Source organism: Silene latifolia, chromosome Y (assembly GCF_048544455.1).
Source record: "Silene latifolia isolate original U9 population chromosome Y, ASM4854445v1, whole genome shotgun sequence".
Classification (NCBI taxonomy): domain Eukaryota; kingdom Viridiplantae; phylum Streptophyta; class Magnoliopsida; order Caryophyllales; family Caryophyllaceae; genus Silene; species Silene latifolia.
The window spans coordinates 437,228,222-437,253,735 of NC_133538.1; the positions used below are offsets into that span (position 1 = coordinate 437,228,222).

General features: G+C 37.6%; 1 protein-coding gene across 2 annotated transcripts in view; it reads right to left on the reverse strand.

The window, feature by feature from the left end:
- The window catches only part of LOC141626836 (external alternative NAD(P)H-ubiquinone oxidoreductase B2, mitochondrial-like), an 88,250-nt gene that overhangs the window by 44,474 nt on the left and 18,262 nt on the right, over positions 1-25,514 (reverse strand). For both annotated transcript variants that reach the window (XM_074440453.1, XM_074440452.1), the window contains exon 2: positions 24,266-24,527. In XM_074440453.1, the coding sequence (XP_074296554.1) occupies positions 24,266-24,527 (262 nt within the window). The remainder of the gene's footprint in view (positions 1-24,265; positions 24,528-25,514) is intronic.

Here is a 25,514-nt window from a genome sequence, read left to right on the forward strand (position 1 = left end):
TTATTGCAAGAGACTATGACCATTCCAAACGTTGCGACTGCCACCTGTCTAAAACAACACCCTGCCTATTTGTGGACAATTAAAGAAAGAAAAAGATTAGGCTTTCGTTAACTGGAACATAGGCACCACATACTCCCCTCGGCCATATTCTTTATTCACTGTGCAGGTTGTAGTTATATATGTATATCACTAACTGTCATTATATGAATAACTTTTACTGGTTCATATGCAAAGTATTATTACTATTATTATTATTGTTACTATGTTTTTTATTTTAATTTGTCGTTGTTATTATGGTCCTTATTGTTACCCGGATTGTTTGTTGGTATTACTTTAGTTGTTCTTATTGTTGTCGAAAGCAAAACATTCGGTTTCCGGGTCTGTGGCGCTCTTCCGTTGTGTTTGACTGCAGTTTCTTTAGTAGTAGTGTTGGTGTGTACGATCATTTTTTGTTGTGCTGGTCCTTTTGGAGGTGTTTATTGGGGCGCCCTCTGTTGCTTGACCAAACAAGTTATTAATAAGTTCATAACCGTAGCTTTTTCATTGTCCTTGGCTGATTTAGAGGTTTAGCCCTCGGTTTGCCCGACATGGTCATGTAGATTGCATACTGGCGCAGGTGTTTTACATTGTTGTGTACTCGTTGGTAGTTGTCCCTTGGGATAGTTGTTATGGCTGACCAATTAAGAATTCGCAGTGTCGTCATTTTATCTTAAACTGACGCGCTGACTGGTCATCCTAATTTGTTATTGTACTTTCAGGTACTCGTGGTACCAAGCTTTTGGCGCCTATAGACCTGTATGTATTCGTCTCCCTGGTTGTTTGTGTTGGGGCATTGATGTATGCGATCTTTTAGTTTGCTTTCAAATTACTTTTGACCTTGCTTTCGCAAAATACATTCACAACTTTTATCGCATGTTCAGGAGCTCATGGTATCTAGGATCTACGCGCATACTGACCCGTGGTGGTATTGATAGTTTGGATGTCTGGATTGTTGATGTATGCGATCCTTAAGTTTGCTTACCATAGCTGTTCTCTACACTTCCTCAAAGTACATTTACAGCTGCTTACTATTGCTGGACTGTCGAGATTGGGGATTCTTCATCCCGGCTGGGACCTCAAGGTAGTATTATGCTGATCCTGCCACTGTTACATTTGATTTACTTTTGTTGTACCATCTCCGAGGACTTCTTTTTCTGCGGTGGTTTTGATGACTACTACATGTCCTAAGTTTTTTTGAATACCATTTACAACATCCCTACACTTTAAAAAGAGAGAACTTTACTGTAGCTATGAGTAGTGCACACCCAAGTTCTCCCTCGGCCCTTGATTTACCCTTATGATCTTAGCTCTCCATTTCTCTCACAATCACAGCCACAACTTTACCTTTACGCCATTCTTTGTATCCTTCTCATTATTCACTCATTCCCTCACCACTCATCAAAGGCATTTTCTCCCTTGTATACGCGATGTTGAATTCTTTTTCCTTTCTTTATTCAGTTTGAATCCGTTATTGGTTAGCGTATTATACTGAATTTTGGTTTTTAAATTCATTTCCCTTGTTTATTCATTTCTCTAATTGCAATTTTGAATTCATTTTCTATTGTGCTAGGGTATTATAATGATTCCTGAAATTAGTTGTTTTTGATACTGATTATGAAATTCGTTTTTGTAGTTTATTCTATTCCCTAATTTTAGGATTTCATTGTTTTTATTTTTAGCTCCGCAAACATGCACAGACTAGCGGTGTGATTTTTCTGGGATGGAATACAATAGGTGCGACGGTTGTGCAGACAAGCCGTATCTATTTGTTGATGCGGTAAATTGTCGACCTTTGTTGTATTATGAGGTCACACTGCAGCAGCACCATGAACAATTTTTGTCTTGCGTTGTGCAAAAAATAGTCTTTTTATATTTATAACTATAGATAAAATTAGGTGGTGAGTTTATTATGTCATTGTACTATAGTCCCAACTCGCAAAAGAGTGTTCCTTAATGCTCTCGGATTAATTGACAGGCAGGAACAGCTGGAGTAGCCGCAGATGAGATGATGGGGATTCTACTTATGATGGCCATGACGATGATGGCTGCGGCGAGAACCATGTATTAACTATTCTGTATGCCATCTTATTTTTGTTTACCTTTGTGGGATTAAGGCTCTGATGTTGTTGTTGTTGTTGTTTGTGGTTTTATTAATTATGCACCCATTTTACTCATGTTAAATGACTGCTGCTAAATACTACAGAGTATTCAATTGTTTTTTGGACCGCTTTTATTTTGATCGTGGATTATTTCACAGTGAGATAGACTCAAATGAGATCTTAGTTGAATTTGGTGGTTTGTTGTATGTAGGGATCATACTATAATATTGTGGTGTAGGAACTGGCAAATAATTTTCCTGCTGTTCTTAGTTGATGAATAGATGGGTTTATATGATCTGGGTTTCTTCTGATTTTTCCAATTTATTCATTGTCTGGCAGTGGTTTGAGGTTAAATTGTGACATAGATGTAGTTATTGTTTTTAGACAACAACGGACCCCCTAGGATCTCACAATTGGTATTGGTATAATTATCTTTAGTCCACATACTTACAAGTTGATTGAGCTTTAATTGTTGCCTACAGATTTAACTCCTCCTTTACATTTGTTTCACATAAGCTAGGATACGCTCATATTATATTTGACCTGCTTGTGTCGTAAGCATTATTTCTTTTTATAGTCATTGACACTGGTGCGTTTGATTTTCACGCCTTGATGATATGGGTTTTCTGAATTTTTTTGGGTTTGAGAATAGTATCCTTACATCCTTACTCTTTTAAACGAAAGAACTTCATCTACTATAGCCATGAAGAATTAGGCCACTGAAACCTGTACTTATGCTTAATAAAAACCCTAATCACACAAACTAAACACGTATCAGATCCCTAATTAAGCAATTGAAATCACCAGGTGAATAAAAGAGAACTAAAACCTGTTAAACGGACACATAAATCAAACTTAGTCGAAATGTTATTTCCATGGTCGTCTTTCTTCTTTTCCTGCGGCACTATCATGTGTACACGTGTTTACTCGGCATGGAGGTGCTGTTGGCAAGGGCCCGAAGGCGGAATTTATGTGCTGCATTCTTGGGCAGCACCGTTTTTTTTTTCAAACGCCAACACTCACCGGTCACCCGACAACTCTTTACCGCTTATTTGACTACCTTTTAGTTTCCTTCAGATTAGCAGGCAATGCCAGCGCATCCATAGGGGTTTTTCCTTGTTCTCGTTGATTGTGCTTATTTGTTTGTATGTTTTTTTTACTTGTAGTATCTTGGAGCGGAACATTTACTTCCCTATGGTACTCTTGGGGTGATGGTTGTTGTCTTAATCTGTTAACATATGTTTTTGATCTGAACACTCATGGTTTGAAATGAATTGTGCTACAAATTGCAGTTTCGGTGCAACATGAGGGAAGTGATGACCGCTTTAAGGTTGAAAATTTCATCGGCTACGCTAAAACACATATCCTGAATTTTTTTGGCATAATGCATTACTGTTAGTATGGTGACTGGTGAGTATTGGTTGGGTTTGTGATCTAAATGTAGCTTACTTTTATACTGAATATTTTAAACTATTTGACTTTGGGGTAGGATTTCTGATGAAGGATTTCCTTGAAGGTGGCATATCCTTTTTCTAGGCGGTTTTGGCTTTCATTTATTCAAGGTTTGTTTCAGGAGGTCCTCATTTCATTGGTAAGTTCATTAGTTTTGTTCATTTTTAGATACAAATGTAGGTTTGAAAATGGTGGGATTTGAGGCAAACCTTGGCCTCCTCTCAATTAGCACATTCGTAAACCCGGTTAGCTAAATTAATTACGATTCTAAGCTTTATCAAGCCTTGAGAATTATCGTTAGATTAACTAAGACACGTTGGATCATGTCTAGGAAATCTCATTTAATTATAGAAGCTGATATCTGTGACCGTTGTGAGCATAATTAATTAAGATTATATACTAAAACAACTGAGAGTTCCAGGTGGTTGAGATTTATTTTATCTCTTTCTTCTCTGTGTATATAATCCATTACGTGACAAGGTAGTTCATCATCTTCATTTGTGATGGGGTGCTTGTATAGCCCATAAGTATAGCCCATAACTTACCTGAAATAGAGACGTAACTGATTGTTGAGACGGCCCAGGATCGAGCGCATCTTTGATATGGGAATATGTGAGAGGCCTATTAAGCTGTTAAAAGCTAACTTAATGACCACAAGTACATATGGAGAAGGCACTATTTGTTTGAGAAAGTGGCAGCCTGTAACACATTTACTAATTCGTTAATATGTCGGTCAACTCTCCTTCTCCACCTTCCTTCGGTTGTTTATGTACTTGTCAAGCGTGTTTCCTTTTATTCCCGATTCTCCGTTTACCATCTTCACATGTATAGGATAGTTTTGGTACAATAAGAATTATTTATCCTTCATTATGTTGTATGGCATCGCTCTTAGATGCACATATGAATCATGTGATACTAGCTTATATGTGAGATGAAGCATATGGAATTTTGTGATGAAGCTTATTTATCCTTTAAAATTGTACCTTAATTTAGAAAAAAATATAGTGATCATGTTTATTGAACTGGTTTTAGGGTTTGATTGAAGTGAGTCTTTGTTTATTTTTCGTGGGTTGCTATTGTTTTTCAGTTGACTGGGTCATTAGTGTTTGTTTGAGAATTGAGATATTTCCAAATAAGGTTGAATTGAGTTTAGTGGAATTTTGTGTTTAATTGACGTTTTTAAAGTTCATATTTGGTCGTCGCTGTAGACGGAGACATAGGAAATGTTAATTTAGCCCCCATTTTCGATGGAATATTAACCTGATATAATTGTTCAGACTTGATTTAGTGGTTTGATCACCACATTAGAGTCAGAGTTGTTAATACTCCCGAAGGATTTTGTGGAACCATATAAACCGGTATAATTTGTTCATTTCAAATTTTCATACCTTGACTCTTGCCGTACCAAGGTTCCACGCTAACCTCCTGGAATGTTGTCTGGGATGAACCACATTTTTTTTAACTACTATGGTTTTGCTAAAATCATAAATCACAGTTTTTTTAAAAACTATGGTCGTGCAATCTATGTTTACCTTCGCATTCCAGATTTATGTCTCGTTCTTTATTTTTAACATCATCAAAAGATTTAGAGGTTGAGGTGTGTTTGTTGTGAGGATTTAATCCATTTTTTTTTATTAACTTTCAATATCAATTGTATTTGTAGGCTTAACCGGAAGGAAGTTACTTATCTGACAGTTTCATCTTTTTTTTTTTTGTTTTGCTTTGGTAACCTCCGTCTCTCTTTTGATTCACATTAATTGCCTGGTTTTTTATCTGCTTTCGTTTTCCTATGCAAACCATTTTACCTACGCATATGAATAGATGTCATGTTTCGAAGGGCTTATACAGATAATGAAGTGCGACCATAAAGTCATGAACTACCAAGCCCACAACATTCTAGGCAATGCATATCGACTTCTCGCTTGCCAGAAATATTTTGCATTTGAATTCCATCTAGCAGTAGTCGGCTTGGGTAGCGCCCTGCTATACAACATACATATGCAGCTGGCAGTCTATTCATTCAAATTAGCTAAGGATTGAGTCAGTTCTGGTCAGTCATTCGAGTATTTGACACTTTGGAAAATCTTATTTCATGTGTGCTATTTTCTGATTATTTCGGGGCTCAACTGTGATGTCGTCTCATCTCTGGAGTTTTTATTTACTACTCCCTCCATTTTTTAATGATGTTACGAGTATTTTAATAGTCTGGAAACATCAATAAGATATGGAGGGAGTACTATATTAAGATTCGTGCCATTTGTTATGTAGATTTACTTGGGCGTAATTTCAATTTGTTAATTTCGGAAAATTTAGGTGTCTTCTGGTAGTTTTGATCTGATTATTTTTGTGCTGATCCATTTTGAAATGGGTCAACACTGTGTCCAATAAAGTTCGGGGCAACAACAATTAGTTCGTCTCAATTGCAATATATGTCTGTTCTCGTATAATTCTGCTTAGGTCTCATTTGGTCTCGCGTCATGTCAGTCTTCCCAAGCTTCTTTGCGGCTTCTTTGTGCTTCTAGTCATTTGTTACAACTCTAAGCTCCCACCGAAGTAGCTTATGAACGGTAATGTTATGGGAAGGGCTTGAGCTAAAATTCTATTCGTGTCGAAGAGATTTCCAAATTTAGAATGTGAAAGTATAAAGCCATCAACATCGTGCCAGCCAATTCTCGCATTTAGTTTAGTATATCTATCTATACACATTAAAAAACAAGAAGCACTCTTACACTATTCCGAATATAGTTTTTGTGTGCATCTCACGTGATGTGTAACACGTCCCCTTTACTCTGTGTTTTTCCTTTCTTATTACTTCTCTTGTACTTTGTACCAGCTTCGAGTTCTGAACTACAAAAGGGACAAACGGTCAAACCTTGAAAGACCATTGCTGGGATGTTCTTTACCGAGCTTCAGGGTTACAGTTATGTGAAGCATGGATGCTTGGGGCAACAAGTTTCCGAGTTTGGTCCTTCTGTGCTGCGAATAAGGAGGTTCGAGTGTCAGAATGGTTGGATGGCAGTGAATGGAGTGTAGGGAAGGTATACGAAAGTGTATTAGGAATTGAAGTTAACAAGATTACTTAAATTCCTATATGCATAGGCCCGAGGGAGGATGAACTGATATGGCATTATTCCAGGGATGGGGTGTACTTGGTGAAGAGGTGTTTTGCTTTCATTTGATGGTGGATGAGCTGTGAAGAAGCCTTAAGAAGCAGTGACAGAAAAGACCCCATCTGGAATGCTATTTGGAAGATTGAAACCCCACTTAAGGTCAGATATTTCCTGTGGCGCGCCTGCTGGCTTTTGTGATGCTCTTCCTTGTGCCGCAAATTTACTAAAGAGTATGGGAGTCTATGCTCTTCCTTGTACACGATTTTAATCCTACTTGCAGCCGATGTAATTTGACAATTGAGTAGGAGGTACATGCTCTAATTCAATGCCTTTTTATCAAAAGAGTATGGGAGTCTATGACCATTGACACGGATGAAGCATGGAATCGATTCAAAACTAATGAGGAATGGAGCCGAAGTAATTTAAAGACAAAGGATATGAAGGATTTCAGTAAAACGTTTATGGTGCTTTTGGCAATATGAAATGATAAGAATACGGTAAAGAATGGCGGAGTTGAAGGTGAACCATATGTTCTGAGAAATGCAATAAAATATTGAAACAATTATTTGGAATTGGTGTATAGCGCAGGCACTGAACTACTGAAGTAGCTGCAACATATAATGATAAGGGATATGGTATGCGTGGGTTGTGGCGCGGGATCACTTGGGATATGTAGAGCGCGCATCAGTTAAGCCGGAAAGACATCAGTGGTGCGCTGATATAACGGAGGTGAAAGCGGCGATGTTGGGTCTGATAATGGCAAGGCCGATGGAAGTTCGTTCAATAATTTTAGAATCCGACTTCCAGCAATTGATCCGAATGCTTGAACCACAAGGTACCCTTCCCAACGACACAGGAAATGTTAGTGAAGGAAATTCTTGAATTAGGAGCCAATTTTGAATCAATAAGTGTCAATTTAACGTTGTATAGTGTTAACCTAACACTACTACAAATGCTTTGCATTACTAACTTCATCTTACTCCAACTACACGTAAGCTAAGTTATAGTGTTAATTGTGTTCCCTGTACGTATATGTCTGGTTGTTGAGCCGCGTCCATTCATATGACAATGCCTCTGGTGCGTTTTGCTAAACTATGTTGTATTGTGGGTATTTTACAGTACTATTCATTCTTTAGCTTGCACCATTGTAGTGTATGACTGTATGTAGAATAGTACTTGCTATCTTCGATATGAATTTTGGGGAATGTGAATCGCAATATCCATTTCCGTTACGATGCTTATTAATGAGGTCACCTACACGATTAACCAAATTGGGGCACCGCGCCCGGGAGGGCGCGGAGCAACGACTAGTAATGTTAAAAAGACTCGTATACCCTTAGTTTTTGTGAGTAGAGTGAATAAGAGTTGATGGTATTTTGCGTAAATAGAATATTGTAAATGAGGCTATGTTGGTCCACTTTTTGTCAATAAAAGAAATGGGTACATTGGATTGTCCTAAAATGAAAAATGGGTACATTGTCGAGGGAGTATTCCCTAGTTGATTTTGTTTATTTGAGGTCAAGTCTTTAGGATCATTTTATCATAATAAACTTGTTCACCTACCTTGTTTTAGTTGAATATCAACGTAATATGCCTATTTAAGAATTTGTTGTAATTTGGCGTTATAACTTGTAATGTGCTTACATGGAACAATAAGCATGAAAATGGGTCCAAAGTCTATAGCAAAATTGATAGAGTTTTGGTAAATGCTGAATGGTTGAATGACTTCCCTGACTGTTTTGCCAATTTTCTCCCTGAAGGGCTTTTTGATCACTGCCCATGTGTGATCTACTTTCAGGAAGAAAGAGAGAGGAGGGGTAGTCCTTTCAAGTACTTTAATATGTGGTCTCTGGTGGACGATTTTCTGAGGGTGGTTGAGACACATTGGAAGAAAACTGTGTATGGGAACCCTATGTTTCAGGTTACTCAGAAACTAAAATCCTTGAAACATAGTTTAAAACAACTGGATAGACGTAACTTCAGTGACATTGAGAACATCACCCATGTGACTGCAGTTGCTCTTGAGGGGTTTCAAAAACAACTTAGGATGGATCCTTTGAATCAGGAACTTTGTAATGCTGAATATGCTTGTTCTCAGGAATTGAGAGTCCTTAAAACTGCTTGTCATCAATACCTCCAACAAAAATCAAAGGAAAAATGGATGGATGAGGGAGATTCTAATTCTGCATTCTTTCATGCTAGTATTAAACACAGAAGAATGAAGAATAGAGTCTATCAGATTAAGAATATGCATGGTGTGTTATGCACCGAAAGAAGAGGAGATTCAGGGTGCATTTGAAGAATATTATGGCATGTTATTAGGCACATCCAAACCTGTGGACCCTGTTAATATGAAGGTTGTCAGGCTTGGCCCTTGCTTAACTACTGCACATCATGATAGCCTTCTTGCTCCTGTCACTGATGCTGAAGTAAAGGCTGCACTATTCTCCATTCCGGGTAGCTCCTGGACCGGATGGATATAGTAGCCAGTTTTTCAAAGATGCGTGGACCATCATAGGGAAGGATGTTCTTGCTGCTGTACAGAATGTTTTTAAGTCTGGAAAAATTCTGAAAGCTTGTAATGCAACTGTCCTCACTCTGATACCTAAGGTGGATGTTCCTGAGCATGTCACCCAATTTAGACCAATAGCTTGTTGTAACACCATTTATAAATGTGTTACAAAAGTTATGTGTAATAGGATGAATACTATTTTGCCTGAGATAATTAGCCCCTCTCAAAGTGCTTTCATTAAGGGGAGGGACATTGTGGGAAATGTGCTCATTTGTCAAGATTTAATTCGTTTATACAGAAGGAAAGCTTGCTCCCCTAGAGTAATGATGAAGATTGACTTACAAAAGGCATATGACTCTGTGGAATGGGCCTTTCTGAGACAAATGTTGAATGCTTTAAACTTCCCCAGTCATTGGGTGGAGCTCATTATGCAATGTGTGAGTACTCCCACCTTCTCTATGGCCTTAAATGGGAATGTCTTTGGGTATTTTCAAGGGAAACGTGGACTGAGACAAGGGGACCCCCTTTCCCCCATTCTCTTCACTATTTGCCTGGACTATCTCAGTAGGATTCTATTGTGGGTTCAGAGGAGGACTGAGTTCAGATATCACCCTCTTTGTAAGAGAGTGCAGCTCAGTCATCTATGCTTTGCAGATGACTTAGTGATGTTCTGCAGAGGTGATGTACCATCTTTTCTGCTGATGCTGAGGGCTTTTAAGACTTTCTCATTAGCTTCTGGTCTGGTAATGAATCAAGGAAAATCTGAGATTTATTGCAATGGGGTTGATAAGCACACCATGGCAATGATGCTTAGAATCTCTGGAATGCACAGTGGCAAAATTCCTTTCAAATATTTGGGAGTGAGCATATCTCCTAAAAGATTGGGAGTAAATGATTGTCAGTGCCTGATTGATAATGTAACTACCAGAATAAGAAGTTTGGGGGCAAGAAAATTGTCTTATGCTGGTAGAGTGGTGATGATCAAAGCTGTCCTAAGTACACTTCACAACTATTGGGCACGAATTTTTATCCTGCCAAAATCTATACTTGCTAAGATAGATTCCTTATGCAGACAATTCCTTTGGCATGGCACTGATATAAAAGAGAGTCCTGCTCTGGTTGCTTGGGAGCAAGTTTGTAAGGCAAAAAAGAAGGGTGGGCTTGGAATGAAAAATCTGTACTGTTGGAATATAGCTGCAGTTGCAAAATACGCCTGGTGGATTGCTCAAAAGACTGATCACTTATGGGTCCGCTGGATTCATGCAGTTTATATGAAAGATAAAGCTTGGGAGGACTATGTTCCTGGCAGTGGAGCTAGTTGGGCATGGAGGAAAATTTGCTGGGTTAAAGAGCTAGTTAAACCTCATATGTTCAATAATACTCTTACTGATTATTCTATCAAGCTTGGGTATGGTTGGCTTGTTGATGAGGGGATGGATGTCTCTTGGCATGCTTGGACTTCTAACAGGTTAATTGTCCCCAAGCATGGCTTTATTATGTGGTTACTGGCTCATAGACGACTCTTAACACAAGACAGATTGGTTAGAATGGGGATCATTCCTCTGAATTGCTGCTACCTATGTGGTGATGACAAGGAAAGCTTGGAGCATTTGTTTTTCCAATGCTCTTTCAGCAGACGATGCTTAGTTTTTCTCTCTGATTGGCTTCAGTTGCAGCTCCCTGATAAGAACTTTCTGTCATGGTGGGTGCACCTGAGGTGCAGATCTCTCCAACAAACAAGCGATTCTTCTTTGTGTTGGCCGCAGATGTATTTCATATGGTGGTGCAGGAATAAATGTCGCATTGAAGAGTTTGTTCCTATGCCAAGTGTGGTGATGAAGAGATGCAAGAAGGATATTCAGATGCGATTAAGCAATTGTAGACTTTTGTCTAAATTCTCAAAGACACATGATTGGTTTAACAAAATTTGTAGTAACTAATGATGTATGAGTTCTTTGTGGCCTAACTCAAAGGCAAAGCTGTAAGGGGTGCAAAATTGTATGAGTGGTTTGATGATCATTAATGAAATGCTTACATTTTCCCAAAAAAAAAAAAACTTGTAATGTGCTTGTAAACTTGTTAAACCCCTTTTGTAATCATGCTTTGAGGATGCTGATTTTAGTTGGAGAATTAATCTGTCCATATGTGAACTCAAAGCAAGGAAACCCCAGTCATAAAATGAGGGTCAATTAAAGTCAAAAAAGAAATTCAAAGAAAAGCAAAAAAAGTGAAGCTCGAAATGGAAGAAGGCCAACCCGAGCAGGCCGCATCATGCGGACTGCGGTGGGCTCGGGTGAGGTTTGACGTGTTTTTTATTTTGAGTTAATGTTGAGTCCACTTCTAGGATTAACTTACTATGTGACTTTTTTGGATACATACTATACAAAGACACTAAGACAGTAAGATCATTTGTCTTAGTATCGAAACAAAAAATCGGGTTAGAGGGATGAAAAAGGGGAGGATAATAAAATATCAAGATTGTTATTAAACGTGGTATAATATAAGTAAAACCATTTATAAATACAATACTTAAAGTCATGAAAGTATTTATAATTTGCGCTTCATAACTTTACAATTATTCATAGATAGTACCAACTGAAAGGTCGTCTTAAAGAATCGGAAGACCCTCTGCAAAGAACTTTGGAATAAGTGTTCGTCTTAATTTAGTGCATTGATTTTTTTTAGGGTTAATTCACGGGAATAATCCAACCTATGTCTCTCCTTCTTATATCAATCCAACATATGTTTTAACCCATATTAATCTAACCTATACACTCATTTTTCTCACAATAAACCAGATAACCGTCTATTTGATTGTCAGGTCACCCTAAAAAAATTAAAAACAATAATAACCTTTTTAACAATATTTCATCCCCTTCATTCATCACCAATCACCAAACAATCGTTTCATCTCATCATTGCTCCTTTCTTCATAATAAATCATCTTCTTTCTTATATGACCTCATTCTACATTATTTATCTTCTCCCTTGTACAACCCCCAAACCCCAAATTAATATTACCCCCAAATTAATCTGGGGATCTAGGGTTCTATAAAATTATCTTTGTTGTTGATGGAGGAGGCAAAATGACCTTTATTGTGTCTCAAATTAAAACTCCAAACCTGGCTAAACACACCACACACGACATCCAAATTAAATCTACATCGATTCCGACCGCAATAAAGGCCTCGATGCACGATCAGAGCACAAACCCAGGTGAGATTGATCAAGGGTTTGATGATGCCAATAAGGCTGAAGAGCCAGATGATGATGGTGAAGGATTGATGCAATTTATAAGAGGCAATGCAAATGGTTAATGTTTTATTGAGAGTGGCGGGAGTGAAGCAAATTGTTGTGAGTTGATAAGAGAAAAGAAGTTAAGGGAATTAAGGTTTACCTAGGATTGTGTCTCAGTACTCAACCCCCATATTTTTATTTTTACATTAATCAATGATGGTGAAGGATTTTTGTATGTTGGGTAGGTTATTTGATTAGTTCGTTTTTCTGGGGTGTTAGAGTGATTGATTGAGAGATTTTAGAGATGTGATTTTCTGGATTGTGTTTTTAATTTTGGAAAAGTTGAAGGAAGAAAATGAATGACCTTAGTTCAGTGAAGAAGAGCAAACAAGGTATAGGCCATAGTTGTATGACCGGAAATTTTACAGGTTATAACAGGTAAAAATTAGCCAAGTTCAGTGAAAGATAAATGAGTGCATAGATCAGGTTAATATGAGTTAAAACATAGGTTGGATTAATATAAGAAGAACAGGCATAGGTTGGATTATTCCATGAAATAACCCTTTTTTTTAAAGGAAGGATCAATTCATTAATAAATAGTCAAACGACACTTATAAAAAATAGGTATAGTTGAAAACAAATCTAATAGAGGCCAAATGATAAATTTCTCTTGTAAAACTAAGGATCTCAAAACATGATATGACAAATCGGCCTGTCCTTGTACCACTCTCTTCATGTAGCTTTTAATTTAGTGCATTGATTTTGGTTGCTCTTAGAATTATATTTCTGTTCTCGTATTTTATTTTTTTACCATTACTAACGTTTCAGTAAGACCAATTTTAAAAAATTTTAAGCAATCAATGAACTTTATCATTCATTGGCAATTTTTTTTACTTCGACAAGTCAAGAGACAATTAAGGAAGAAAACCTTATCTTTTTAACCAAAGCTAAGATGGTATAAGAAGTGAAAGAAAAGATCTTTATTGAAATAAATCAAATAAGAAGTCCCACCATTTTTTGGAAAATAAAGAAAATTTAGAGAGTAAAGACAAAAACTATGGAAAGAACCGAGTGGATTAATTATCATTGACTCAAAAATATTACTTCCTCCATTCAACTTCACTCTATCATATTGATTTTTGCATACTATTCACAAATGAATCTTCAATTGCAATTTTCTCTTAATACATAAGTGAAAATATATTCAAGTGAGATTTTATTTGATTCGTCTTTACGAGTACATTAAAAATATGTAACTTTTATAATTTTTGCAAATACGTAACTAACGATATTTACCGCGTAAAACATGCGTTAGCAAACGTGAAAAAGTAAAGTGGTAGAGTGGGGTTGAATGGAGGAAGTATTAAATTACGTTGGTAGAAATTAAATCATGGTGCTCTAAGGGGAAATGAAGCATATTTCATTTTGTTAAGTTATATTTTATAATTTCACTATGGTTAGTTTTTAAAGAATGAATTAGTTGAGATTATGTTGCACCTATTTTATTGATGATGATAAGTCCTTCACTTTTATATATCCCTCTAAATTAATGGTGTGTGCTAGACGTGTGTATGACAGGTTCACAAGTAGATTGTATTTGCTCGGAAGAAAAGATGGACGATACTTGGATCATGTCTTGGATTGGGTCTAGAAATATGTAAGAGTATAAAATGTGTGTTTACTCTTTTTTTCGATCCAATAAATCACGGCTTATTATTTTGGACAAAATAATTTCAAGATAAGATGTTTTCCTTATAATTGTTTTTGTTGGAAAAGTGTTCCGTGGGATCCTCCTTTGTTTGTTCAAAAATATCTTTTTGTTTTGAGGGGTTTGTGTTTGAGAACGCAACTAAAAAATATCATGGTCAAAGATTTTGTTAGTTGCTTAACTACAAAGATTTAATTAGGTCAACTCCTTAGCAATTATATAAGACGGAAATCATTTGTTAAATGTTAACCAAGAATTCACGTGAGCTTTGAGAGTCAAAATAAGTTTTCAGCAAAGTTAGTAATGCTCGTTCTTGAAAAGTGTATTTTGCAAATCTGTTTTGAACTGCCTCTTTATTTTTTCTCTTCTGAGTTTTGCAAAATATTTTTTAAGCCGTGTTTTATAAGATCATTCTTGAGTACACAAGTTCTTATACTCATAAGAATATTTTGTCTCCATCGTTCCAATTGTTGAACCATATAAGGAGACAATTTGTGTTGTGATTTTCTCTTTTGTGAGAGAGCGTTTATTGGGGTACGGGGTTGTACTCGAGTCGCACGATCGGGGTAGATCGTGGGGGTTTTCTTTGTAATCGAGTTTGATTATAAAAGAAATATTAATAAGAGAGAGGGTGGACGTAGACCTTTAGAGAGTAGGTCGAACCACGTTAAAAATCGTGTGTCTCTTGCTTTCTTTTATTTCGTTTGCTCTTAATTTTAGTTGTTTTTCTTTTTGGGCTCACGTATTTACTCAAACGAACAATACAGCACAACTCTGATTGTTTGAACAGTCACTGAGTCTGTTCAATTGGCCTGTGTATTGTTTCAGAAGGAAATTCGTGAACGACCTAGTGCTTTAATTTCGCTTTAATTTTTAAAAGGGTACTTAATTCACCCCCTCCCCCTCTTAAGTACCGGATCGATAAACTCAACAATTAGTATCAGAGCCTCGTGCTCTTGATTGCCTTATCGCAAAGAGTTTGATCCTTTTGAGTTTATCAGTTTTTCTTTTGTTTTTCTCAATGAATTCCAAATCTGTCAAATGTCTTGTCTTCGATGGCACGGACTATGGCTGGTGGAAAAATCGTATGATGCATTTCATACAAGGAACAGATTATGAATGTTGGGTAATCATCGAAGGCTATCACTACCACCGATGCCAATGGTGCGTCTAGTGTAAAAGAGCCCAAGGACTACACATCCGATGATTACAAAAAGGCGGAGAAGAATGCTAGGGCTATATCACTCCTGCAATCCGGAATTGGTGAATCAGAAACAAGTCGAATTGCAGGATGTAAAACGGCTAAACAAATTTGGGACAGTTTATCACTAGCCTATGAGGGGACCGTGCAAGTAAAGAAACAACGTATTGATCTCTTAATACAACAATATGAAAACTTTAAAATTCACGAGGATGAACCTATAAAAAACATGTCTCCACATTTTTCAAGTATAACTAATGAACTTTCAAATCTTGGTAGACAATTTGAAACTGAGGACATTGTCCGTAAAATTTTAAGAAGTCTTACCAAGAAATGGCGGCAAAAAGTCACGGCCATTGAAGAGTGTAGAGATTTAGCCACTCTTACCTATGAAGCTTTAATGGGATCTCTTATGGCACACGAAATAACACTTGAAAATGATGCCGAAGAGAAACCCAAAGCTAAGGGTCTGGCCTTGAATGCCATCTCAAGTGATAATGAAAGTGATCTTAAGGAGAAAGTTGTCTTGTTGTCTAAAAGAATTGCCAAAATAATTAGAAAGCAAAATCAAGGAAAGTTCGAAAGTTATAAACCAAAGAAATCTGTTTCTTCGTCTTCCTCATCTCCTTCTATATCTAGAATGGGATGTTTCAAATGCGGTGAACGGGATCATCAGATCCGAAATTGCCCTAAATGGGAAGAAGAAAAAGTTAAGGATAAACGTGAAAAGTCTAAGCAGGAGTACAAACGTGCAATGATAGCTGCTGTATGGGGTGAGTCCGATTCAGAGGACGAGGAACCTTCTGAAAATTAGAAAGATGAGAAATTCGGCCTAGGGTCTATATACAAGCCTAGATCTCAACGAAAAAGGGATGACGACTCTCTAAGGTGTCTCATGGCTCACTCTGATGCATCGGATAGCGAATCCGAAGATGAGGTAAATCTCTCAAATCTCAAAATTAAGATTAGATCTTTGTCTAAAGAAAAAATTGTAAGATTGCTTGATGAGACTTTGGATACTAGTTATGAACAAAACAAGCGTCTTGAGGCTATGCAATCTGAAATTGAAAGTATTGCGGAGGAGAATATAGAGTTAAGACGAAATCTGAAAAACATACAGAAACAAACAGTCGACCAGACTGTTCAATCTGAACTCACTGCTGAAAACGAGTCTCTTATTAATAAAATCCACGTCTTAACAAATGAACTAGATGAGATTAAAAGATTGCATGTTACTAGTTCAACTTCTTATTCTGAAATTTGTTCTAAGTTTGATAGACTTAATAATGACTATAATTCTCTCCTTGCTAAGAATAAAAAGTTGCCCGTAGTAGTCAACAATCTTGAAACTGATTTAAGTAATGCAAGAAATGTAATTGCTAAATGGGAAGGTAGTACTATAGTCCTTGATTTTCTAGTCAATCAATCTAAGAACAACAATAAACTTGGATTAGGCTATGACTCACGTTCTGATTTCAGGTAGAGCGGTTATCAGTATCGTACTATCTGGATCCCTGAACAGAAAGTAAACACTCCTCCCGACTGTTCAATTCAGACTAACGCCAGTACTGTTGAGATTAAAAGACCTAAACCCATTGAGAGAGATTATCGCAAGCATAAGTACGTGGGTTTACCTGAATACATTCTTTGCAAATTTTGTGCACACAGGCCACATATTTAATGCTTGTAAAAAACGCTTAGGTCATTTGGATCGAAACATAAGAGTTGTTAAGAAAATGTGGATTAGAAAAGATGTTTTAGATACCGTTCGTCCTAAGACCAAAACTTGTTTGGGTTCCTAAATCATCTAACTAATTCTCTTTTGCAGGGCCACATGAGAGGAGGCAGCCGTTGGTATCTTGATAGCGGATGTTCACGACACATGACAGGTAATAGAAACAAATTCCTCTCATTATCTACCTACGATGGTAGAAATGTGACATTTGGAGACAACAAAAAAGGTGAAGTAATTGGTATTGGCAAAGTCGGTAAGTCTCTTTCACATTCCATTGATGATGTGCTGCTTGTAAAGGGTCTCAAACACAATTTGATTAGTATTACTCAATTATGTGACAAAGGAAATAAAGTCGAGTTTCATGCAAACCTTTGTTATGTAATCAAAGAAAGTACTAATGAAATTGTTCTTCAAGGTAAGAGAGTTAATAACATCTATGTGGCTGACTTTGGAAGCATTCCTAGGGAAACCATTAAATGTTTATCCGTAATGAAAAACGATCCTAATCTATGGCATAAGAGGTTTGGACATGTTGGCTTTTCATCTCTAAACAAACTTTACAAACTCGATTTAGTGGAAGGCCTACCTCCTATGAAGTTTGAAATTGACGGAGTTTGTGATGTTTGTGCTCGATGCAAACATGTCCGAAGTTCTTTTAAATCTAAAAGGTTCGTTAGCACCACCAAGCCTCTAGAACTCATTCACATGGATCTGTGTGGTCCGATGAGGATTAGAAGCGGAGGTGGAAGTCTTTATGTATGTGTTCTAGTGGACGATTATTCACGGTTTGTTTGGACTTTATTTTTACATGCTAAAAGTGAAACCTTTGAAGAATTCCACGTTTTGATTAAGAAACTTCAAAACAAACTTGGTCACAAATTGATCTCCATTAGAACCGACCATGGAAGAGAATTTGAGAATGATTCGTTTATATCTTTTTACAGGGAACATGGTATTGATCATAACTTTTCTGCTCCTAGGACACCGCAACAAAATGCTGTAGTGGAAAGAATGAATTGAACTTTGGAAGAAATGATCAGATCCATGTTACTTTGTAGCGAGTTACCTAGAAACGTTTGGGCCGAAGCTGTGAACACAACTTGTTATATTCGTAACCGTGTCGCTATTAGATATATCCATAAGAAAACGCCTTATGAGCTTCTATATGGTCGAAAGCCAAACATTTCACATTTCCGCTGCTTTGGATCAAAATGCTATGTTCATAACAATGGCAAAAATAAATTAGGAAAATTTGATCCAAGAAGCGATGAGGCGGTTTTCATTGGATATTCAAACGAAAGCAAGGCCTATAAAGTTTACAATAAAAGAACTATGTGTTTTGAGGAAAGTGTACATGTAATTTTTGATGAAACTAATGTGCTTAACGCTGAATTGCAGGATGATGATGACTTTGAGATTGGATTTGTAAGAGATGATCCACCTGAACTAGAGGAGGAGACTTCATCGTTGGAAGGAACAGGTGCAGAACAGTCCACGAATTCAGGGGGAACTGAACAGAACACAGATCTGCCCAGTCGTGAAAAATCATCAAGTTCAGCCGAGCCTGAACAGACATCTGCACCGTCTAATGAGACAAATCAGGCTTCCAGTAGCTCAGATACGTCAAGAAAGACGAATACAGATGTTGAGCAGAATCGAAACAAAGATCAGTCTTTGTTCGGTTACGAATACATATGTCGAAGAGAATCGAACATAATTCAAGATCTTTGTTCAATCTACCGAAATGTAAAACATTTGTTCCTCGACGTTGGAAGCATCAAAGTTCACATCCAATGGATAACATTCTGACTGACATTCATGAGGGAGTCAAAACTAGATCTTCTCTAAGAAATTTTTGTGCTCATTACTCATTCTTATCAGAATTGGATCCTTCTAATGTTAATGACGCCTTAACTGATCCTGATTGGGTTATTTCTATGCAGGAAGAGCTAAATCAATTTCAGCGAAGCAAGGTGTGGCATTTGGAACCACGCCCAAGAGATCGTTCCGTCATAGGAACGAAATGGGTATTTCGAAACAAATTGGATGATGCAGGTGTGATTGTGAGAAACAAGCCTAAACTTGTAGTGCAAGGATACAATCAACCGGAAGGGATCGATTACGATGAAACCTTTGCACCCGTGGCAAGACTTGAAGCCATTCGTCTCCTTATTGCTTTTGCCGCTCATATGGGTATCAAACTCTTTCAAATGGATGTTAAGGCCGCGTTTCTTAATGGCTATTTGCAAGAGGAAGTATATGTTGAACAACCTCCCGGTTTTTTATATAGTAATTTTCCTAATCATGTTTATAAATTAGATAAGGCACTTTATGGTCTTAAACAAGCACCTAGGTCTTGGTATGATAGACTATCAAAGTTCCTTATTGAAAATGGTTTTCAAAGAGGTTCCGTTGACAAAACACTATTTCCAAAACCGGTGAAGGAGGATTTATTAGTTATTCAAATTTATGTAGATGATAACATTTTTGGAGCAACTAATGATGTTTTATGTGCATATTTTTCCAATCTTATGCAATCGGAGTTTGAGATGAGCATGATGGGCGAGGTAGGATTCTTTTTGGGTCTTCAGATAAAGCAAACCACACATGGCATAATGATCCATCAAAGAAAATATATCAAGGAGATGCTAAAGAAATTTGGTATGACTACGGCTAATCCATTTCCTACACCTATGTGTTCTACACTCAAGCTTGACAAAGATGAAAAAGGTAAAAGTGTAGATGAAAAGGTGTATCGAGGTATGATAGGTTCACTTTTATATCTCACAGCTAGTCGTCCGGATATTCTTTATAGTGTTTGTTTGTGTGCCCGGTTTCAATCAAATCCCAAAGAATCACATTTAACAACTGTAAAGCACATTCTTCGATATTTGATTGGAACTCAGGATTTATATTTATGGTATCCTATGGATTGCAATTTCGCCCTCACGGGGTATTCAGATGTAGATTATGCAGGTTGCTCAGTTGAAAGAAAGAGTACTTCTGGTATTGCCACCTTTGTAGGACCGTGTCTTATCTCTTGGGCTTCCAAGAAACAAAATACGGTTGCTTTATCTACTGCTGAGAGTGAATATGTCGCTGCTGCTCAATGTTGTGCTCAAATCCTATGGGTAAGATAACAGCTGCGGGATTATGGTATGATCATTAATTGTGTTCCCATTCTTTGTGATAACACTAGCGCAATTAATATTTCTAAAAATCCCGTTCAGCACTTCAGGACAAAACATATTGACATTCGTCATCATTTTCTTCGTGATAACGTAGAAAAAGGGAACATAAGCTTAAAATTTTGTAAAACAGAAGATCAGTTGTCCGATATTTTTACTAAACATTTGGCTAGTTAACAATTTGAGAAAATTCGGTTGGAATTGGGTCTTTTGAATGATAGCTCGTAGTCTATTTTGTCCTAAAATCTATCTCCCAATGATTGACTAATTTGGAGCAGTCGTGATTATGTGTTTGCAATTTGTCCTAGGTCATTGAGGTCGAGGTGCAATCTGCTTACTCTAGTCGTTTCTATGTCTCATATAGATTAGTAGCGAGTTGACCATAGTGGAATATTAACGTATCTGACTTATGCGTTTTTAATTATGGCAAAATAAATCCCTATTTAATCCGTATTAAATATCCTCCAACCGACCCACCTCATAAAACCTCACCTCATACCCGTAACCCTCATAACTCTCCATCTACCTCTCCCTCATCAAATTAATCCCAAAATCAATCATAAACCCTTATCTCCTTCGACGGCGCCATGGCTAAAAAGAAAGCTCAATCCACCACTGCTAAAGCCACGACCACCCTCAAAAACGCTACGCTACCACCACCAGATCCAAAGCCGCCCTCACCAACACCGCCAACAACACTCCTCCCTCCGACAATCCCGAAACTCCACTTGAACCCGACTCTACCCCTTCACCAGAAAACGACACCATACCCATCAACACCTCTCCCAAATCCAAAATCCCAACTTCAAAACCCAACCCTTCACCCTCCTTTGTATCTACCCGCTCGAAAAAATTGCATGCAATTGAAACTGAGCCACCAGTCACGGAAGTCAAGGAGCCGTCTGCTGTTGCACCAGATTCGAGGAGCACCACACCCATAGTCACAAAAGATACGAGAACACGAAAGGGGGTAAGCAAAGGGGTTATCATATATGAACCCACAGAGTCCGAGAACCGAAAGGAAGATCCGGTTGTGTTGGGTAAAGGGAAAGGAAAAGTTGTGGAGGAAGAGGATATTTGTGATGAAGATTGGGATGATGCCAATAATGATGATGTGCTTAAAGATGATTTCAAAGCAAAGGGCCGATCTGTAAAACGAAAGCGGGCTAAAGATGATTCGGATGATGATGATGTATCTGCGACTCTTTGCACCTCGGTTGATCAAGACCGAGTTATTGAAATTTTAAAAGGTGTGGGACTGTCGGAGACGACACTACAACATTGCATTCGCCTAGTTGAGCATTCCATTCTTCTGGGTCGCTATTACCCGCAACATTGGCTACAATCTGAGCAAGCTTTTAATTTTTTCTTGGAAATTCTTAAAGCTCAAAACTGGGTTGGTATGTTTTCTGATTATTATGTGGTTTTTGTTACCAAAATTATTCAATTCTACCAGTCTGTTACTGTTCATCCCTCTGGTGAATTTTTGACCACGGTGGTAAATGGGAAATCGTTTATGGTTAGTACTGATGAGGTTACCCGAATGTTCCATATTCCAAATACGGGTCTTGAGCTGTCTGATTCAAATGGGTGGCCTCCTATAGACGGTCTTGGTTCTCTGGTTGTCTTACGATATTTTGACCCGCCTGCTACTACGGAAACCCGTATTCCTCCTAGTCGTTTGGATGGACCACATCAGTTCTTGTTTAATTGCATTCGTCGCACTATCAAACCCCGCACACTCTCTCGCGGTTATTGCTCTATCCCCGATCTGTTGGTTCTGTTTTGCTTAATGACGGGGCGGCCTGTGAACTTGGCTTCTCTCATGTTCTTCCACATAAAGGAAGTTGCGGCCGAGGTACAGACGGGTGTGATCGCTGTCACTAAGCAGAAATCGAGAAGGTGACTCAGACTAAAAGAGAGCTCCTGTATGGTATGTGGTTGTCCCACATCATGTGGCAGAAGAAAGCATTGCCTTCTGATAAATATTGTGTTTTTATGAAGGATTGTATGACGGATGGGTTGCTGGGTCAAATGCATCTTTGCATTGTGGATGATAAGCTGGTTGGGTTGAGTGGAGATGGCTATGTAGGGGCGGGTTGCAGTGCTAGTACCATTCGTGGTATCTCGTCTCAGTTGAGGGCTCTTCATGACATCTTGGCTGGTCGCTTGGGGACAATTTGCAGCTGACATCGAGCTTATCAAATCTGCCCTTACCCCACTCCTTGCCTTACCTGACCTTCTTGAGCGTCTTATAACTCGTCTACCCCATCCACCTTGATTTGTCCTGACCTCACCCTTTTATTTTGCTTATGCTTTCTTATGCTAAGACTGTATGTTTAATACTCTGTCTCATGGTCGGTACTAGCTACGATGATGTCTATTTTGACTGTTTCCGGTAGTTGCATTGAGGCCTTCTTGACTGTGGTACTCTGTGCTAACATCTTGACTGTGGTACTCTGTGCTAACATCTTTTGATCGTCCCTCTCCTTTTGATGATGTCAAGAGGGGGAAAGCTTTAGGACTTCTAGTACTTAGTAGCTATATGGATTTAGACTTTTGATTGTGACGATCTTTCTCTCTACGTTCTCATGAACTTTGGTTTAGTTATTTTACACTGATCGTGTTGTTTCCTATTTCTATTGTTATTGCTGTCTTGGATTTTCTTGAAAGTTTGCATGAGTATTCCATTATTGAGGGGGAACTGTTTCAGAACTTTTTTAGGGACTTGCCATCATCAAAGGGGGAATTTGTTGCACCTACTTTATTGATGATGACAAGTCCTTAACTTTTATATATCCCTCTAAATTAATGTTGTGTGCTAGACGTGTGTATGACAGGTTCACAAGTAGATCGTATTTGCTCGGAAGAAAACATGGACGATACTTGGATCATGTCTTGGATTGGGTCTAGAAATATGTAAGAGTATAAAATGTGTGTTTACTCTTTTGTTCGGTCCAATAACTCACGGCTTATTATTTTGGACAAAATAATTTCAAGATAAGATGTTTTCCTTATAATTGTTTTTGGTGGAAAAGTGTTCTGTGGGATCCTCCTTTGTTTGTTCAAAAATATCTTTTTGTTTTGAGGAGTTTGTGTTTGAGAAGGCAACTAAAAAATATCATGGTCAAAGATTTTGTTATTTGCTTAACTACAAAGATATAATTAGGTCAACTCCTTAGCAATTATATAAGACGGAAATCATTTGTTAAATGTTTACCAAGAATTCACGTGATGTTTGAGAGTCAAAATAAGTTTTCAGCAAAGTCAGTAGTGCTCGTTCTTGAAAAGCGTATTTTACAAATCTGTTTTGAACTGCCTCTTTATTTTTTCTCTTCTGAATTTTGCAAAATATTTTTTAAGCCGTGTACTCGAGTCGCACGATCGGAGTTGATCGTGGGGGCTTTCTTTGTAATCGAGTTTGGTTATAAAGAAATATTAATAAGAGAGAGGGTGGACGTATACCTTTAGAGAGTAGGTCGAACCACGTTAAAAATTGTGTGTCTCTTGCTTTCTTTTATTTCGTTTGCTCTTGTTTTTAGTTGTTTTTCTTTTTGGGTTCACGTATTTACGCAAACGAACAATACAGCACAACTCTGATTGTTTGAACAGTCACCGAGATTGTTCAATTGGCCTGTGTATTGTTTCAGAAGGAAATTCGTGAACGATCTAGTGCTTTAATTTCGCTTTAATTTTTAAAAGGGTACTTAATTCACCCCCTCCCCTCTTAAGTACCGGATCGATAAACTCAACAGATTAGGTCCTCAATAAATTAGGGTTCGTTCTGCTCTCACGCTATGAATGCACTTCTATGGTTCTGATATATAAAAAACACTTACTTTACTCTATACTACATAAGGAAGCAAAATTTATAGTCGAAAATATGAAAGCACATCAAACCACCATTGTACTAAACTATTCCATCATTGTCAACATATCTCGAGGTTAAAGAGCCAAGAAAATAAAAATAATAGATGCATGTACCTTCTTGGCAATGTTGCGAATAGGCTCGACAATGCTACGAGCTTCAACTGTACCACAAGTAACACTAGGCAAAAGAGGCGCAAAGGCGAAGTAATTACGAGGAGAAACAATGTGAACGTCATATGATGAATTCTTCAAGTTCTTCACAAAACTTGTTGCTGCCCAACCAGTCCCTAATACCACCACTTTCTTCTTTGGTGCATCATCAACGATGCTTCGAGCGTCTGCGTATGTTGTGTATGCTAGTGTCCCTCCTCCAGTACTGTCACCACGAGTACCGCCATCATCATCATCATCATCAATGATTGTCATTAACAACTTATATGATCATACTTCTTGTATCATGATTAAAATAGAATACTAATGGTGCAATGTTCTTTGACTTAGAAGTATGAAATAATAAAGCAAATTAAAATAGAAGTTCGTTGATGCATGTATCTAGAAAACTTTCGGAATGCATCATTTGAAATAGTCATGGAATTCCCATAATGATTTTATTATCGTATATAAACTATTGCAAATTGATAAATATTGTGTTACAATATTGTTGATTTAGAGGATGAAAGAAATACAAATTATTGCACTCGAAAACGTATTTATTAAGATGGCATATTAATAACAACTCAAGTAATCTTATTTTCAATAAAAAGCGCATAATTAAGTTGAGTAACATTCGCCATCATACCAAGATAGCTAGAATTAAATTAAGTTTGGATGTTTTGTTTTCACAAATTCTCATTGAAGACGACCATATCCGGGACAAGCTGAAAACGGGTCAAGTAATAACCGAGTGGGTAGATAAGACAAAAGCAGAATACTACTCCCTAGGCATTCTGCTTTTTGTCTTATCTTCCCACTTGGATATTACTTGACCTGTCTTCAACTTATGACGAATATGCTCGTCTTCAATGAGACTTGTTGGTTTGTTTTGGAGAATACTCTTTTTATATCGTGAGCGAGTGGTTGTTGAGCAAAAAGATGAAACACATAACGTAACAAACATAACACATTATTTATTTATTATTTTTTTTTTTTTGCAGCTGGAAAGAAAGGTTTCTATTGCGAACTCATAGCCTGTTTTGCCAAGGCATGAGCTCTGTAGTTACAGTCCCTGCGAACATAGCTAAAACACAAACAATGAAAACCAGATGAAATAAGAGAAATGTCATGTAAGATGCCCCTAATATGATGATGCTTTGTCTGCTTTCCCATCCATTGCGTCAGTAGCGAAAGACAATCAGAGGAAATT